Consider the following 20,434-nt stretch of genomic DNA (forward strand, 5'->3'; position numbering starts at 1 on the left):
GCACATTCAGAGAGACTGCAGCCAATGGACATTTTTTCATTTTTGTACTTCATGAGTTTTCCTGTAACAATGCCCTTAGCATATAATGTCCTCTTACAACTCAATTATCACAGACAAATTCCTGCTTTGGCATAAAACCTGCTGTTGACATTTATGTGGACAACATGCCACAACACACAGCTACACCATATTTAACACAAAGTGCACACTTATTCACAGGGTTTAAATCTAATAAAGGCTGAGTGTAAAATAATCAGAAACAATTTAAGTACTGCTTTCTAAGTTATGAAGCATATACTGACAGACATGAGTCAAAGCTAACCTCTTTGCACCACCTTGCTTTTTTTGTTTTGTTTTTAGCTGCAAATTAGTCCTCCATATCCGTTGTGAGTAATATTATGCGCCAATATTTTCCAACAACCCTCAAATTAGCAGCTGTGAGGCACTCGAGCATGGGGTCTAATTATTATGGACCTGGAGTGGTTTTCTAAAATGTTTTGAATATCTGGACAAAAAAAACCATGAAATTTAAAAAAAGGTATAAATAAACAAACAAAGACCTCACATTCATCCGAGCACGATGCACGCTGCATGATGCTCAAGGCGCATCATGTCCAAAACAAAGTGGAGGTAATTCGAGACAATCCAGCTTCCAGATTAAAGAGTTCATCACTAGCAGTAAAACCATCTTGGGCCATCACACATCTGCTGAAGGGGGATTTACTTCTTCCCATTTACATCTTGGCACCTACATCATCCCCATCTTGCCATCTTCATAGCTGAGCACTGATAAACAACTTTGGCCTGCCAAGTTTTCGCGGTTTGTTGATTACTGTTGGGTCTGTCTTGATTTAGGGCAAGTAGGACTAATCCAAGCTGATGTGAACTATCCTATCTCTCAATCCATGGCTCCAGTTAGCCAGAGATGGCTGGAAGAGAGTTTGTCCACATGAATGCTTTTTGGTTTGAAACAGTTGAAATAGTTTCTCAGAAACAATTCCACCTTATTATGGCCTTTTTTCTTTTAACCACTGCTGTTCTACCTAGGCAGTATCTTCCAACAACCCTCTGCTTCATGTTTACACACACATGACAAATGTGTAAATGTGATGTTCCCTTACATGCATCTTAGTATAGATGGGGATTATTTCTGAGACTGTGCTAAAAAGTGATCATCTAGAAAAAGACTGTTTTTACCTGTGAAGGTTGAATGAGCATCTAAACACACCTCGCCATGACATGCATGCAGATTTGTGAAAATACACAATAAATAGACTGGGAGTGTGAATCACGAGGATCAGAAAATTCAACGTGATCTCAGTTTTTCTCATTTTTTAAAATTTGATCTGATTACTTGACTTCCTTCTTCCATCGCCATTTAAAAAGAATTTCACTCCCTCCATGAATTACCATGGAGAACACAATCAGCTGGAGCTTTCAGGACAAAAATCAAGCAGAGAAGCTCATAATCTTTCTGTTTATGTGCACAGTCATGATGACATGTCTGCGTGTGTGCGTTCATACCGGTGTGGATCTGCCGGTGAGCCTCCAGGGATTCTTCTGTCTGGAACTGGGCGCCACACTGGTCACAAACTATGGCCTTCTCGCCAGCTGGACAAGAGACAGAAAGTAGATGCTTATTACACACAATGAAAAAATATGTATATGAACTGGTGAGGGGAAAACAGGGTTAAAGCTCAGATGAGACAAATTAAAGAAATACATTTCACTCAAAACTCTGACTTGTTTATTTACTCTTATATTTTTTTGTTGCTTTACACTTAAACACATTAAGATATGTCAGCAATGTAAAAGCTTTGTTTTGTCCACCAGGGAGCACTTTATTCCAGTAATTAATTAAAAGATTTCCAAATTATGTTTGACCATATATTTGCTAATATACTAATAAAAGGTATTTCAACTAGTAAAACATTAATAACTGGCCTGAGAAAGCATTGGTGAGGCTCAAATAATCAGGTTTTAAGTTTACTGAGGAAGTGGAGAGGACTTGAATGAATGAATATTGGTTTAAACTCATTTTAATTACATTCACCTTGATGCATATCCTGTGAGAGAATTACTTAGTTTTATTTTCAGGTTACAAATGATATCTATATGATTTGGCTATAGATGCTGAAAAATGACTGATAATGTTTTTTTCCACATTATTCTATAAAGACCTGACTGTCATTATTTCAGCCTGTCTTTTTTTTTTCAGAATTTAGATTCATATTTTTTCCACATCTGATTGATTAATGAGTGGATTGTACAATATAATTAAGCCTGCAGTACAATTAGCGCTATAACTTGATGAGTCAATCTATCCACTTTCACAATGGTCAGCTTCTGGTCCAAATTTAATGAATATGCAACAGAAGGTGTCATATCCTTTTCTGACTAATGTAGTCTAATTTCCCCCCAAAATTCAAACGCTAAAAGAAAAGAAGAAAAGAAAGCGAGCCCAGCATCTGTGACCAACACATCCTCATTTCTAAGCAACAAATTAAGTCGATTGGCAGCGATTGTCGAAACTGTAACACTAGCGTCCTGTACCAAAGCAGCAAAAACACTGACAGAACCCATATTTGGAGGAGAGAGGTGAGGTGGTGTCTGGATCATACGGTTTGAGTAGGGTTAGAGAAACATAATGGTTCTTGTGAAATAGAGCCTTTCACAGCCATATGTTCAAAAGGCAAACTCTCCCATCTGTAACAAGCTTACTCTAAATTTTCCTGGTTACAAATCCCACCCAGGGGCCTTTCTGAAAAAGATGGACATTCCATGTGCGAGGTCACTGACAGAGATGACAATCATTTTAACCTTTTGAAAAATCAGCTACTATTGTTGTTTTTCTTTTGAGGTCAGTCTTTTTTTTTTTTAAGCATATTTATGTATACTTTATTGATCCCCACGGGGAAATTTCTCTCTGCATTTAACCTCACTTAGTGAAGCAGTGGGCAGCCACAAATCTAGCACCCGGGGAGCAGTGTGGAGGGACGGTACCTTGCTCAAGGGTACCCCAGGGTAGCTGTTCAGGGGATTCAATCCCCGACATTCCAATCATGGGGCCACCACTCTACCTACTGAGCTATCCCTGCCATTACATTACATTAGAAACATGGCTAACAGTCCATGTTTAGGTTTAACACATTGATGAAACTGTCACTGTAACTGTCATACATCAATTATTGTATAAGCTAACTTACGTATCAACAGTGGTTGTGCACACACATACAAATCGCATTGGCTTAGTAGACACACCTGCCATTAACTTGAAGTAGGCTATTGACTCAAAATCATAAAGTTGTTGTCATGTGCTCTTGCACTTTTGTTGCTCCGTGCTGTTAATTCAAGTAGATCAAATAAGTAGCCCTTGAGCCGTAGTCTAAATTATCATGTTCACCTACACTTTGTGAATGTGTACAACCTTTTACAACAACTTTAAAAAAAAGGAAAGAAAAAAAAACAGGAAGCTGGCATGTACACATCCAGTGTTTTGTTGAAGGGCAAATCAGATCAGGCTCCAGCAAATGAATTTTTATTGCTTGGCAATGAGCACCATACATGCAACACACTTTTCACCAGCACACACATGCACACACACGCAGTTTAACATCTGGATGTTGTGTGTACAAAATGACTCTACGTGTGTGTGGGTGTGTGCCTGTTTCCAGTGCAAGCACAGAGCAATCTCTACTGACTAGACCTTGGTTTGTTCTTGGCACAGCCTCCTGGGTTACGACACCTCCAGAGAGAGAGAGAGAGAGAGAGAGAGAAAGAGAACACAATGAAAACAGGAAGCCAATTCTTAGATGACAGAAAAAAAAGTCAGGGAAAGATGGCTTATGTGGTTTTGCAACCACAGTGGCATTAGGGAACGGCCTGTACTGTAATGAACCCTAAAAAAAAGGAGAAATAACACGGACCGTACACGACAGAGTGTGCCTGCCAGAACATGCTTATGCAACAAGTTATGCAAAAGATGGTACACTGAGCGTGACAAGATCATAAGCCACTGTAATGCGACCTAGAAACGCTAGCATATCCTGCATTCATCTGCAGCATCACAAGATATATTTCCATTTAACTACTTGTGACTAAAGAGAGTGAACCGCAGAGCAATGTCTTCTTTAATTGGCTGCATATTCAAGAGGCGTAATTTGCTGTTTGAGCGTATGGTGCGCTGGTGTCGAATGCACAGATGAGCATATGGCCGAATTAGCCGGCAAAAGCATCCACTTAACCTTTGAGGAATAAGACATGTAGTGGAGGTGTAGGCAGAACACTCCCCACCCCCCAAACACCCCCACTGATGTCCCTGATTTGCATTAATCGGATAGTGCCTCTTTTGCTTCTTTAACTTCTGATTCATTATCATGGAAACTGTAATTATTATTTTTACAGGCTGCGGTTGCTCTGTTAACCTTCCTTGGACTTTTTCCTCTATTGATTTGAGCTCATCGATTGCCCTTGCAGCGAGCAACTGAGACAATTTTATGAAGGCAACTTCTGACTCCAATTCTATCATATGCTGTTGAGAGTCTAAACAGAGCTCAAAGTAAATACACATTCACATTTTTACATTAGATATAGAAGCCTGTCCACCACATGCATACATTACATTAGTTATTGTCATTTCAATTGAGGTCTTAGGTTTTAAACGTGGATTTTCTTCCAGGTAGCAACGAGGCTAAATTAATTCCCCTCATCTAAGAAGTAAGATAAGTAAGTAAGGCACAGTTTCAGTTTACAAACTCCCTACATTCATTACCAGGTGCCCCTCAACGGCCACTGGGCTTCTCAGATGCCATCAGACCAAAGTGTGATTGTGCGCTGCAGCTTCCAGATGCGAGTATGTGTAACTGTGCTGCTGCATGTTCCTGTAGATCTACTGTAAAACCTGTTATTTCATAGGAAATGTGAAATTTGGTGTTCACTGATGTCTGCAAGGTACTCAGCTTTACACTTGCATAGTAACCAGTAAGTAACGATTTCGCCTGAGAGACAGTGGTGCAGCACTATAACCACTCTTCTGGGAGGCCAAGAGGCGTGTGCTAAATGGGCCAGGGATAGGATTTTAGTGCAGGGCATGCCCCTGCTTGTGGCACAAGGACATAAATTGTCAGGAAATGCCTGCATGGTGCCTTGCTTCAAGGAGAATGGACTTGTGCGAGGTCAATGTAGGGCAAAGGGGGTGGAAAAGTGGAAGCACAAGAATCCAGGGTACACACCGCCAGGCAGCCACCCAGCCAGATGACCGTCACTCTAGTTAGCCAGCTGAGTGCTAACGGGGGGCCCCTCCACTTGGTAACAGCCTCCATTAGCCATTTTTGGTGCCAAATTAAAGTGATAAATCTTGAGGCCCCCTTTGATCACAAGAGAGTGAACTTGTTAGTTAGAGGGAGAAGGGAGCTGGGATAGAGGAGACACACACTGTTACCCTTGTGATTTGTGTCCTAAAATAATAAACTACTGCCTTACCAGGGGGGCCCATTCAAATCCTCACTGTAGAGTCTAAAGGAAAATTCTTTTACCACTGAAATGATCTTGAGCTTTCATTTAAATGAGTCATATTTTAATTCTCACAAAACTAACAAAAATGATGGCATCGTAGAGAAGCTCAACGGGGAACATGTAAATGAATGAGCACTCACAAAATAACATGATGTAAATACAAGTTATCTGTCAGAAAATCGAAAAGATGAAAAGAGGAAGAAAAAAATAAAGGAATCTCCAAATGCCTAATCTGCTGTTAGCGGGGACTCCCATGTTACTTTTCCACAGATTCAGGCCTTTGCTGACATAATAAAAGTTGCACAACGCATGATGAGTTGGTGTGTGTGTGTACATGTGTGTTGGGAGATGGGGATAGAGTGGTGATCAGGTGCCACATGCCGCTGAAGCCACTTCCTTTTTCACTTCTCCTTTGTCAATATTGCACAACTGCTGTTGCAGAGCAGTTTGGCTCAGTTATTTCATAATAAAATACAGTAAAAGAGAACAAGAGAACAGAGCTCCGTGCCCAACAAGTAAGCATCCTACAGTGCCCAGCAGCAAATACTAAAGTAATGGTTCCACATACACTATACGCCTGATCCATCTTATCCCACAGATAAAGGAGACTTCCCTTCAGGTAGTGCTTTGGTGTTTTCCAATAACCTCTTGGTACGCTGGGCACATTAAATTGGCTATTGTTTCTGTAAATGCATATTCTAATTAGAGGAATGTACATTTACAGGCTGAAAACCGTGCCACTTTATTTCAATGTATTCTTCCTTGCTGGTGCATTACTGGGTATTTAAGGTGTCTTTGTCCTTGCTGAGGAGGTTAAGTTAGAGCCCACCTTCTATTAGATTGGTATTTTAGATGGTCAAGAGCACTGGGTAAAAATATATTTTTATTAAAAAAAAACAAAAAAAACAAAAAACAGAAAGTTGGGCCCAACATGAAAGTCAAGTCAAGGAAAATAAAAAAAATATATATTTATATATATCAAAGAGTTTATCTGTATCTCAAAAACCTTTTTTCAAGCAAGCACGTGCAAAAACACACAAAAATAAACATCCTGAGTCGGCTTAATGTTCCCATAATGCTTGCAAAAACAATTTCACAAATCTTCTCATTCAAATTTTTCTTCACTGTTTCTCTGTTGTGTTCTACACTTTAAAATTGTGGTTACCGTTGTGCCTAGTTGACTGTAGGTACTTAAGGGTGTTTCACTTACAGTAAACTTAGTGGTTATGGGTTTCCGTAGCAGTGACACGGTCTTCATCACAAGTAGATGTGTTGAAGACCGTGGATAAGCCCACAGCCTTTCCAAGAAAGCGATGGTGCGTTCCCTTGCCTGTAATTTCCCCTGACATGCTAAGTGCTCATTCTCCAATTTCCCTAAATAATGTGGTGATGGTGTAATGTTTTATTTGCTATTACACTTATTCCATGTGAGCATGAAATCTGAGTCTAATATGAAAACCATCGTTCTCTTATGATGCTGAGGCGGAGGAAAGTAACCCCACTGCCCATCTGGGTATTTATGGGTGTGATTAACGTATTTGGGTACAGCAGCACACACACAACGCACATCGCCACGCTCGCATCATCTAGTTCAGCAATGTGATCTCATAATGCCACCATTCAGAAGCTCTTCTCATTCAAAAGAATTTGTCAGACACAGAAAGGCCTTGTTTGTTTGGGCTGATAGTTCTGTTTTTCCTGCAGCAGCAGAGGAGCGTTTTGTTTTTGTTTTTTTTAAAAAAAAAACTACATTCCCACACTTGACACTTACTTGTTGTCCCAACCCACTTTCACAGGTAGATCATATATGCTAAGATTGCAACAGATGGCCCCCCCTTTGGGGATCACAGTCTAAACAGAATCTTTCATCAAAGACAATCACAGAATTAAACATAAGAGTTAGAGAGTCTGTCTGTGCTCATAGCAATGTACGAAAAAAACAAAAAAACAAAAAACTAGGCCACAATGTTGATACCAAAGTTTAACATTTCATCCTGTATGGGAGATAAAGAAACAAATATTTTTCTTCTGTAACAACCACTGGCCATTTTGTAACATGATTGAGCCATCAATCTGCCCGTTGCAACACATGAAACAGTTTATCTATTTTTTTCTTTCCTACCTAAATACAAAAACAGGATTAAACGAGCAAGTGTTTAAAAATCGGCAAAGTCATGCCAAGTCCATCTGTTTCCTGCAACACAGTCATGAGAATATCTTGTCAAAAGGCCTTACATGGCCACTTGCATGAGTTGGCATGACACTATTTAGCATGCACACAGACAGACGCACACAACACATACTTAACAGTTTAACAGTGGAGCTGTGCACAGAGAGTTCTGTACAATCCATTACATGTAGAAACAGACAACTAAAACAAAGCCACAATAAACAAACTGTTCAGCTATGAATAATTTACCAGATGTCTTTTTTAACTTAACTGCAGTAAAGACAGTAGTATCAGCAGTTGTATTAATAGTGCAGACTTGCAAAAAATAGCCTAACCTGTGGTAATTGTACACACGTTGGTCACCGCGTGCGCAAATTATATCAACACTTGTTAACGTCTCCTTTCAAATTAGAGGTGTCACTGAGCAGGAAAAGACATGGCTACATCCCTGGAAAACAATAGAAGAGATGATGCACACTAGGTCGAGTGTAAGAGGCTGCAGTCTGTTGCAACAACCTCCCTTTAAGAATTTTGAGCCAACTGGGAATCCCTATACTCCCGCACTGATTGCATGGAAGCCTGTAGAGAGCGATCTGCACACACAATCCAGCTCGTCCAATATGCATACGCGCCAGCCTCACTGTGCATGCCACGTTACAAAAATTTGGTGATGGGCGACCAGCTGAAGCACTACCAAAGTGCACTGTGTGCCATCAGCTATGACTTCACTTTTGGCGTGCACTACCGTGTGCAAGGGTGACAACGGAGATAATATACCAAGCTTCGTGTTAGCTAGGCATGTAACAATTTTGGAGTTCCCTGACTTTACACCACAATTCTCTAAACTTTATCGTGGTTTTACTGACTTTAAGCATAACTGTTGCCCTTTAGACAATGGCCTGTTTGTCAGACTTTGTGAAACTACCTTCTAATTTGAGAATTTTTTTTCAGCTTACCACAACTATAATAGTTTATTGAAAATGTCAAAGGAACATGTTCAGGTTTTCTCAAGTTTTAATATGAAAATGATCTGCTGAATTCTAACGACAGAAGCTTAATCTGGAAATCTATTTTGTATGCTCTGTTAAGCAGGTATTGCCATCTGGCCTAAAAAGGTGTCTCAAGTAAAAAATCCCCATTAGAGCACACATAGAACGGACCACAGTGACCTGAAAAATTGTACTAATGTTTGACATAACAGAAGTTAGGTCAGATATTAAAAGCCCACTGAGACGTTGCAGTGCCCAGAAATTCTTCTAGGATGGATGACTCCCCCCACACACACACACACACACACACACACAAATAGCTGTAGGAAAGTTAACTTGACATGACATAATCTTACACATGATTTTTTCACTCACTTTAATCCCCCTGTGCAACATTTGTTTGCATGACATACTTTTCTGTATGCGCACATATTTCTGCTGGAAGTGTCTGAAGGATCTTTTCTCAAGAGTCAGAGAGGCTAAATGGGAAATTAAAAAGGCTAATTACAGTGTATATGTCGATGGCCGGCCAATATCACACTCAGTGGGTTTTTTTAGCAGTGTAAACAGGGCAGGCGAGAGAGCAGAGAGGCAGATTAGGGAGGCAGAATGTGTGTGTGTGTGTGTGTGTGTGACAGAGGGAGGGAGGCAGACAAGCACAGTCACCAACAAAAACATAGCCTGGCTGTTCACTGAGCCTACATAAATGGCTTACGTAAGAAAGTACTCTCAGTACCAAAAAACAGCAAAAATCCATAAACACACACAGACAGCCCCATTCGCCCCCTCCCCCCACTCCCGCACACACACATAAACACATTCATACACACATATTGGTCTCACCACACTTCTGAGGACTTACATTTATTATCACAACCACAAAAAAATATTTCTGCTTTGTATTTTTAGATTTACACTGTTAATCTTGACCTTTAAAAATAAACCGAAACGTTGGCCAAAATGACAAAATATCAACAAGAGAAAAAAAAGGAGATTTATTTGCAGCATCTAAAACTCAATCTGGTTCTCACACACACACACAAATAGCACAACAAGTATACACGCATTCATGGGAACACACACAGACGCAGTATGCTGTCAGAACAATGAGTACAGACACCACACGCTCTCTCATCCCCCACTCCCTCCCTTGCACCCTCTACCTTCAGCGTTATAACGAGCTCTGCTGTACAGTTTTATTTACACCAACCTCTTATCAGCAGTACAGCAGCACAGAGGCTGCCAATTGGAGAGGACAGGCCACAGTACTGCCTGTACCCTGTAGTGGAGTAGGTGTATATCGCCATGCCCCCAGCACGTTTTTATCAAGGCTTGGAAAAAGTCTGGGCTTGCGCCAGGCTGCCTCTCAAAATAATAAAACACACTCACACGCAGGCACACAGAAACAGGATGAGTTGGCAATAACGCACCACGACTACAAGCACAACAGTACACAGGTCATACAGCACGAGTACAGCTAAAAGGGATTTAAGTCCTTTTAACAATCTTTTTCAGATGCAGGCATTATGCTACATAAATATTAAATATCTATCTGAAGGCCTCGAGGTGAAAAAGATGTAAACACAAGAAATTGTAGAATTGTCATCACTTACAGTACAGTCAGAACTGAAACCCTGAGTTTTGCAGATGATGTGATTCTGTTTGCCTCATCAAACATGATTAACAGCATGCACTGGGGCAGTTTGCAGGCATATGTGAAGCAGCATGGAGGAAGTTCTCCACCCTCTCCACCTTCACGTTTTGTTTTTTGAAAATAATGGATTGCTCCTTCTTGGTTGAGTTGCCTTAAATGCTGGAATTTGCAAATCTCTAATGTAGAGCGTGAGATCGACTGATGGACTGGTAGTCATGGCAGGTGATGTGCTCCACAGAGAGCCGAGTAGAAGAGCAAAACTTTGGTTTCACCTATGAGGAAGTGACAGCTCCCATAAAGGAACGCTAATCCAATTGTAGCAGAGTGGCAAAGTACTAAAGTTAGGACAGAAATGCCATTAGCTAGATAAACTTGCAGATTCATGGGCTATATGGCCTAAATTACCCTCAAGTCTTGAAGCCCTCTTGTTTGCTAATGGGGCAAATAAGAAGTGTGGAATCTGTAACAGGACATGAGGAGACAAATAGCTATAGTAGTAAAACGAACTGATATGGTGTAATTACAAAGTGTACCTAGCAAAAACAAAGTAGCTGTACACGGAAAAACTTAATGTCCTAGCAGATGATATTGCACTACCCATAAAACATGCACTGGTTCTCACAAGTATCAAACAGACTTACACAGGCAGAAATGACTTTATGGTGTGAGCAAACATGGCAATATAGATAAGACGAGATATTCTATGGGAGGTGGAGGGGTAGACAAGCCATCAAAAGCGCAAAAGCGAACATGTTTGCTCTCGATGATATTGTTATCGACGGAAGGGAAAAAGAAATCAAAGGGAAGCGAGAGAGCACGAGGAAGAGAGAGGGAGAGAAAAAGGAAGCAGATGAAGACAGAGAATATTCAGGTCGCATTTGACAGCTTTACGGTCTGTTGCGCCGAATGGGATGTCTAGGGACGTGGCAAAGCAGACAAATATTGACTTGCAGAGCGTTCGCATGCACACACGTACACAAGCGCACGCACACACAGACTGGGAAAATACACAATACACGTCCACACGAAGCCTCTAAATTCAGCCCCCCTTCAAAATGGATGAGCTCACATTGCAACATCAGTCACCCTTGTTTTTTTTTTTTTTAGCCAAGCTCAACCTCTTAATCCATTCTGCCTGCAAACCAATTTGTTTGTCCAGTAGGTCATAGACAGTTTCCTGCCCTAACTGTTCCCTGTTCTCATGTACTGTTTATTTCTCCCTCGCCTTTGTATTACTTTCTCTGAATGATGAAGTCTTTTCCAGAGCTTTCTGCTTCTTAGGAGATTCTGGGCATGTTAGTTCGCCTTTCCCGTATTTGCTTCCTTCCTTGTATTTCTTTCTGACCAGTTCCCTCTACTTTCAAATTGTCTTGACAACAGAGAAAGCTGGCTTGAAGTGTGCACTGAAACAAGAGGAGATCAACACAAGTATAACTTAAGAGTGTTTCTTTTTCATTTAGTACCATCAGATTTTTAGTCAACGTGTCAAAGGGTAGCTAGTATTAACATCCTGACAACTGATATCTTATTATTTTTTGTTTTTACAGAGACACCGCCATGAAGTTTGTTTCTGTGTATCTTACTGGAAAACATTACCTTATTCAAATTTTAAAGCCCATTATGTTCACTTGATTCCTGTTGAGCGCACCTTGGCGAACGCCCAGAGGTGGCAAAAGTACACACATTGTTCACTTAAGTAGAAGTGCAGATACCTGTGTTAAGAAAATGCTCTGGTTAAAGTTGAAGTACTGATACAACTTCTTTACTGACGTGGAAAAAGTGTAGACTCTGAAATGTGCTCCAAGTATAAAAGCAAAAAGTAGCTCTTCTACCACCTGTTTTGTGAAAAGCTAACTAATCCGCCACCTGCCATATTAATCTAAAAATGAAATAAAATTACTAGAGAAGGGAATAAAAACTTAATTTCAACTTAAATTCTAATTTTAATGACAATAACACTGTATTAGGAGATATTTCATGGCCCATCACGACGTAATTCCACCCCCTAGACAGTAGAAAGCTAGCTTATTGTTAAAATTCACCAAATGATTTTATTCAACTGCTGTCTGCATACCCTGGTGTAACCCAACACTGACCATCAACACAAAAGCTGCACTGCACCACTCTAACGTACTGCTTTAATGTAAACTTCACCACAGTACTGCTAATTAACCAGTGTAGCCTGCAAAAAACTCTGATATTTCCATACAAACTTTGAACAATAACAGTTAGTATTGTATTTTTGTATAGTAATAGTACAGCATTTAAATTCGTTTTTAAAGATTTTCACAATATGAAAAATCATCAAGCAGAGAACCAATCTGAACCAATCTGAAATTAATTGTGATATTTTGTGTAAGATTTAAATTTCCACTTTATCAAATGTCATTGATTAGTTCTTACCTTTAAAACTACTTTAATGTCCTGTCTCACTTAGATCTTTCTCCACCTCTGAGTGAAGTTAGCTCATTCTTTTCTCTCTCTGGGGTATAAAGCAAACGTAGCTAGCGGTTTTATCATAAACTCCACAGATACAGTTTGTGTGTGTGTTGATATTTGTTGAGGTGTTTAAAATGTTGCATTTGAAATTACCTGCCACTTAAAAAAATGTTACTCTTTGAGCTCGCTCCTCTTCTCTGTCCTGAACGAGATACTGAAGTACCACAACCACAACTTATTGACACGTGCACCAAAATTACCATTCCAGATGCTCCAGCCCACTTTAACCACTGAGTATAGCACTATAAACTCACTGTGTGCCATAAGCACTGGTGATGGAAATACCAACAGGACTGTCTTGTATGCATTATTGTTCCCACCACCGATGTAATATAATCAATTAATTCCCCTCAAATGTGTTAAACCTGAAGTAACCAGGCTGTTTTGAAAATGTAAGGAGTAGAAAGTGAAGATATTTGTGTGTAAGGAAAAGTAAAAAGTTATCAGGAAACTAAAGAAAATACGATTCAGGTTGATCCTAGAGGTGAAAGATGTTGAGGGTTTTCAATGTTGCTTTCAACCCCTGTACATTTTCAAAATGAGAAAAGAAAATGAGGTTTTGACATATACCCATGTTTCCTGAAATCCTTAGAAATGAGGCTATCTTCAGGGTCTTGGGTGGATGATGTGTGCTTGTGTCGGGATACGTGGAAGAGGATAAAAAAGTGCAGGATGGGAAGCAAGAGCTGGATGCACAGAGGAACCACTGGAGGCTATTTTGGTGTGAAGTGGCAGGAAGTGAATTAGGTTGCCACAAAAATGCCAAAGTAGGGCTTTTCGTACAAGTACTGGATCCGGTTTTAATAGACACTGTTTGGACAGAAACAAAAGATCTGTCCGTGTCCATCCTGAAAAAGCATACAAATGTATGAAGCAAAGAACATGACAAAGAAAAACACATGAAAATGAGCCTATGGCTCATTTATATACGTGTGTGTTTTCTAAGCAAGATTCTTTTAAAACAACCAAAGTGATCAGTTAATACAGTGGTCCCCAACCTTTTTTGAGCCACGGACCCGTTTGTGCCCGACAATATTTTCACGGACCGGCCTTTAAGGTGTCGCGGATAAATACAACAAAATAAAACTAGTACTGGTACCGAAAAAAATAAGATTTACTCATAACACACGTGAAAAGACCCAGGAAAACTGAGTTAACGATTTTAACGCTGAAAACCGATAAAAACCCTGAAAACTATACATTTCACACCTGAGCCTCAACTCTCGCAGCCCGGTACCAAACGACTCACGGACCGGTACCGATCCGAGGCCCGGGGGTTGGGGACCGCTGAGTTAATATGTGCTTATGTAAACAATCTTCTTCTGTAGCCTAAGAATGTATATTGATCAATAGAAAAAAAACCATTAGGATTAAATTAGCATTTTCAGCCTAAATAAAGAAGTTTAACTCATGTTCTTTTTTTTTTTTTTGGTTAAAAACGCTCACAAAGATGCAGCTTGGATAAATAACCTAAGCCAGATCTGAATTAAAATACATATGAGCAATTTCAGATGAGATCCATGAATATTATGTTGAAAAAAAAAAAACAACATTATTTTTTTAATTTTTATTTTTGTTACATCCAAATAGCCTACATTGTTTAGCTGTTAGAGATTTCAAGACTACCACTACTATGCGGCATTCAGCCTAAACAAAGTATATCAGTGCTGGATGTTAAAGTGTTAATTGCAGACAATTATATCATGACAATGTTAAAATGTTTGGATTTTACTACTGATTACTAACCATCAAGTAGAAATTATCAGTCTTATCAGTAACCACACCTCATACCAGAACTACATGTGAGGTCAGACTTCTAAATATAATCAATATGGCATTCAGTTCAAGGTCAGCCTATAGCAACTTGTAAGTACGATGCTGGATTAAGTTAATGTGTAACTCAAAATGACTCACAGAAGAGCAACTAAAAGATTTACCAAAGAACTCCAAGGCTACAGAAGCAGTCCACCCATCCACTGAGAATCAGTCACCATGCATTCTAAATTAGACTAACAGTAGTTTTTTAAAAATGATATTGTTAAGCAAGCATACGGTCACAATAATTCACGAGCATTATGTGGTAAATGTAATGTAAAAGGTGGCTGCAAAAGCAACGTTTTCTTTTTTCTTGCTCTTTTAATTCTTCTAAGGGAGCTCAATTCTAAGACTTATTTCATCTGCATCTGAGGCTAGAGACTGTTACTGTTAAATTTCCACTGCCTAAAAACTTCAAACTAGCTCCTTCACCCGTGACAAGTTTTCCAAATCAGTCCAACATAAAACAGAAGCTGGCAGAGTTTGTCAAATAGCCACCCAGGAGTCTGGATCTTTCCAGTGTGGCCACAGTGTAAGCGGTAAACACATTTATGGAAATGCAGAATTTGACAGGTTCTGTATATAAATTACAAGACTGCAACAATGTTAATGTCAACTTGGCATTGTAATAGGCTAAACAATATAGCTAAAGAATGTCTATATTTAACACTTGTCACAAGTCCAAGGAATCAAGGAAACTTCACTAGAATCAGCTGGTAGCAACAAGTCTGTCAAACTGTACTAGAAAATAAAGATTTTTTTCCTTAATTTTCCAACACAATCTTTGTCCATTTGCTTACAAAACCAGTAATTTAGTATTTCCCCATTGAACACCTCTGTGGTACGGGCTAGGAAAAGACCAGTCTGGCTTTAAAAAGATAACACCCAAGCACGCTCTCTCCTTGACTTCAGAGAAATAACCAGTGAGAAAAGACTCAGTTTACTGGGCCTGCAGTGTTGAGGCACCTTGGTCTTGAAGAAAATGTTGGACAAGCTGACAGAGGGGCATCACCTGGCTAAGGACATGCCACTGCCAGCTAGCTCATTTACATACTATATTAGCTTTAGTCCCTGTGTGCTGGGAAGAGAAAACAAGCACAGGGCAACAATCCTGCAACTTCGACCAGCAGTTGAACTCTTACCCCTGCGACCACCACACACTGTTGCTCAGCCAGCTGCTGGGAATCCAGCAATTGACATCCTTTTTACAGTGCTGTAAATGCATTTATAGTTTAAGAGAGGAAGAGATAAGAATGCTGCTGGACTGTAGCAGGAAAACTCATTTTAGCTGTAGTTTGCTGCCCGGGGGGTGCGACTGGTAGACTGAGGTTTAAGGTAATTGCTAAACAAAAAAATCTAGACATAGAATTGACACTTGATACCCTGCTTTTTTATTTCCTTCTTTTTTGGTAACAGGCAAAAAGTTTTTGGGGTTTTTTAAAGGGAAAAAAAAGAAGACCGGGCTTTCCTGGAATTTTACTGGTGGAATAGGAGAGAGCATTGCAGGGCTGATATATATACATGCATGTGGAACAAACAAACATTTTCATGTATCTGTACTTGAATACTTTTATACTTTTCCTCTCTACATTTTAAACCAAATATCTGTACTTTCTACTCCTTACATTTTCAAAATGAGCTCCTTGCTTTACGTATAATGGATTTGCTGAGTCTAAACAGTAACACATGAAAGGCAGTCCTCTTTGTGGATTAATCACCGGGTAAAAAGAGATGAAGGAGGCAAACCTGTGTGCCAAAGTCAGGGGTTAAAGTGGGCCGGTGTTTTTATTTATCGATATAAATAAACGACTGCAGGTGCCAATAAGTTGCTGTTGCAACTTGGGCAACTAGCTACCGCTACAAAAGACGAGCAAAAAGCATGAAGACAGTATCATTTTTTAAGTGGCAGGTAGGTTCAAATGCAACGTTTCTATCAGCTCAACAAATATCAGCAGACACACAAACTGTTTGTGTGCGTGTTGTCAAACAGTGTGTTGCTAGCTAAAGGTTCGGCTGCTGCATTTCACAGGGACAGAGAAAAAGAGCTAACTTCACTCAGAGATGGAGAAAGAGAAGGAGAGGAAGAAGAGAAGTTAGATGTAAAGGTAAGGACTGCTCAGTAGTATTTGATAAACTGCAAATTTAAAGCTTACATGTAAGTCCTCGTGTTTTTAAATCAGATATTGCGTCTGTACATGTGACATTATGCTTTTTTTCATATTGTGAAACTGAGGTAGACTAACTGTGTTATTTAAAGGTTGCATGAAAATACTCAGCAGTTTAGTGCAGGATAAACAGGTTAGCTTGGCTACACTGTGATGCATTTAAAGGTTCTCCCGACTGCTGAATCCCATTGTAGCCTCTTCCCTATTAATTTTCCTGTTTAGAGCCAAAGTCACTCTACAGAGGAGGAAAGAAAAAACAGAGCTGTTGTTTCTATATTCCATCTTTTTCTATGTTCATGTTCTACTTAACTATTTAACACTGAGTGCCTTTATTGTAATTAAAATTATAATATGTACTAATATTAATTTATCAACATAACATTAACATAACACAAGGTTCAGTTAATGTTGCACAAAAACTGCTCTTGAAAGAGTTACCTATTATTTTCTTTGAGTTTGAGCCCATACCGATACTTTTTCACTTTTACTTGAATAGAGCTGAATCAGTAGTTCAGCTGTTACTGGAGTATTTTTTAACACTACTATCTGCACTATGCCACCTCTGCATTTTGTACTTCAAAATCCTATCACTGTTATCCTGCTCGTTTGTCTCTGCTCTTTTATATGATAAATCAAAATGATACACGAGATGAGAACTTGCGGCAGAAGTTGGTTGGTGGCCATCCCAATGTCCCTCCCCGTCTCACAGTCAATACCCTGTAAAGATTTAGTGCTTAGGGCCCATTATTTTCTGCTTTCAAGTCAGACATTGTCAAAGGTAACACTGAGTTTATTAAGGTTGGAGACATGAGTGGAAATCAGGGAATACAGAGTTGACTGGGTAGTAAAACTGTAAGAAAGAAGGGGAACTCTGATTTCTGTTGTGAAATTTTACAGGAAGTGTATACGCTCAGAGCAAAATGTAAAAAAAAATAAATGTGCTCATGAAAAAAAAGCATTTTGAAAAGATAATTTCAAATATTTCAACATTTTAGTTACGCTCTCCAGTCTTCTGTTCCCATACCACAGTGTGAAGATTATTTAATTGCTACACATGTGTTATTGCTAAGAGGCCAAGCTGAGCCAAAGAAACAACTGGAGAAAGAAATGCAGAAGATAAGAATGGCTAAGCAACAGGAAATACTTGAAGCATGCAGTTTTTTTTTACTGCACTCAGGTGCATTGATTTACATACTTGTTTATTTTGTTTGATTCCAAAATCCTCTCTTCCACCCTGTTAAATCTTCCACATAAAACTTAATAAGTACTGACTTCAAACGGACAAATTGGATCAATTAGGGAAATCTCACAACAAGAGCTATTTAGGCGAATAAACTTACCTCAAAATACCACAGAACTTGAAGTCATCAAGCCTGCATTATCTGCCAAATGACACCATACAGAGGTTAGTAGCGCTTTTCCATTAGGTCATCTGTTTTTCCCTGAATGGGGTGTCAGAATGAGGATATTATTTGTTGAGTGAACTCAAGAAATGATTAAGAAAATCCCCATGCTAAGATCCTGTCCAGACGAACACCACAGATGACACCGATTTCCAATTAGTTATCATTTACGCAAGCCTGAGATTACTTTTCTCACTGCCTTCCTCAGCTGCTTTCATTTTGTGAGACAATAAAGTTAAAAGACAAGCACGTTTAATTACGTATGTTTTTTCATAGATTAAAAAAAAAGAAGGAGAAACGTTCCGTTAATTGTAGTTTCTGACTGAAAGCAATTCTAGTTTTACTCTACATTTAATGTAGTCCAAGGTAATCTACCTCGGATCTTGCACTCATTACATAAAGTGCGAGAAGGCACTATGGTATGATTGAATGCTATATAAATAAATGCATGGATAAATTTGAAAATGAGCTCTTGTGGAAAAAAAAAAGTAGTTAATCATTTTCCCCTTTTTACTAAAGTTTTGAAGTTTTCAAGTGAGGAGTTGCCAGCGCTTCTCCGTCTGCAGACCCACCACATTGTGCACGGGCAACCGCACAGCTCTGGATATAGATACAGCAGAACTGATACTGTAGAGGCAATGACAGCTCTTGGCAGGCAGCCAAAAGTAGGGAAGTGTGTGTATATATGTGTGGGTGGAGGTGGCGGTGGTGGTGGTGGGGGGATACAATCAGCTGAGGCAGAAATAGGCCAAATGGTGACTGTATGGTTCAAAAGGTTCGTCTGTCCTCTCTAGCTGCTCTCTGAGTAGGGCTTTTCCCCTCTTTTCCTGCTATTACTTAAAGCGCTATGAAATAAATTCTTTTCTGGGCAAGCATTCAATTTTATTTTATTTATTTATAACATGCAACGAATTTGTGCACTGGGATGTGCCGTCCGAATCTCTTTAGACTTGCTAAACCACCCGAATAATGCTAAATGCAAAGGGAAATCACATATCTGATCTAATGACTAAAAACCTGATTTAGTTATTTTTTTTTTAAAATCAACACATTTTGACATTTTTTTCTGCAACCATGCAAAGTCAGTAAGGTTGTGACATTTCCATTAGTTGTAAAGTTTTTGAACAATAAAACGAAAGCTTTCTGCATCATTTAACAACCGGTTAAGATTTTGTCACCTTCTAGAGCGTGTAACATTAAAAAGATGAAACTTTAATGGCCTGTGTTTAACTGTGCCGCAAAAGTGACAGCATATAGAAGGTTTTCTTTGTGCTTTTTGATCTTTCAGGAGCCGATTTCCTCACTTCAACCAAACGGATGGAAACATCCTCAGTTTACATACAGTAGAGTTTCTTTTCTTTTTTTAAAGGTTTGGTTTAAGTCTGAAAGTAGGTGACAGTTTGACAGAAACATCTGTGTTGGTGATGATGTGCTGCTCTCATGCTGGGTGCGCTCATTATGTCTTTGTACTCTTTTGTCTTTCAGTTTAACCCACAGATATTTCTTTATTTATTTAACGCGCATTTGTAGTAAAGTTTCTGAGGAATTAGCGCTGTGGTCTCATCTCCAGCTCGGCACATGCTGAGGCTCGTGCGGAATCCTGCTTTGGCGTCAGGCAGTTCAGGCAGCAGACACTTCACTATTCTGTTTGAGCTAAGAAGAGAAAGATAACGGACAATAATGTTGTGACCTCTGGATCGACTGGCATCTTTGTCTATTTGATATGTTGAAAACCTGAGGAGTTATATATTTAAATCAGAATTTAAAGCACAACTTGTATAAGACAGACATATAATATAGGCTGTTATAGATATGGCGGTGCCTAAAAGTCTGTGCAAATTGTTTCCGAATCAGTCTATAAGACACTGGACTGATAGTTCCAAATCAATATACTCTGTACCACCTAAGCCCCCCTGAAATCCTCGGGGGCATGGTGGTGGGGGGCATCCAACCAAAAGCCTGTTTACTCCCGGATTGAACTGCTTTTCCTTCTGACCAGTCGTATTAGTATTCCGTGACCACTCGCTTGTTTTCAACAGTTATAACACAATATCCATGCTTTGCTTTTATGTCGCACCTCCCAGTGGAATTAGTAGCATAAAAGCAATCCTTGTGTGTCCTGGCTACTTCCAGATGGCTTTGGGAGTGCTTTTATCTTTTCCCTCTGCCTCGCTCGCTCCGTCTCCTTTCACTTTCTCTTGCTTTCTTTCTTCCCCCCACATGAA

At 39.5% G+C, this 20,434-nt stretch overlaps 1 protein-coding gene across 1 annotated transcript in view; it reads right to left on the reverse strand.

Annotated features, from left to right (window-relative positions):
- zbtb16a (zinc finger and BTB domain containing 16a) overlaps positions 1 to 20,434 on the reverse strand; it is a 140,952-nt gene that overhangs the window by 45,034 nt on the left and 75,484 nt on the right. Inside the window, exon 4 of the mRNA XM_085289714.1 lies at positions 1,525 to 1,611. Within this exon, the coding sequence (XP_085145840.1) occupies positions 1,525 to 1,611 (87 nt within the window). The remainder of the gene's footprint in view (positions 1 to 1,524; positions 1,612 to 20,434) is intronic.

The sequence above is a fragment of the Mchenga conophoros genome, linkage group LG10, assembly GCF_057382185.1.
Source record: "Mchenga conophoros isolate Kocher_MC1m ecotype Shallow Benthic linkage group LG10, M_conophoros_male_GT1.1, whole genome shotgun sequence".
In the NCBI taxonomy this organism is placed as follows: domain Eukaryota; kingdom Metazoa; phylum Chordata; class Actinopteri; order Cichliformes; family Cichlidae; genus Mchenga; species Mchenga conophoros.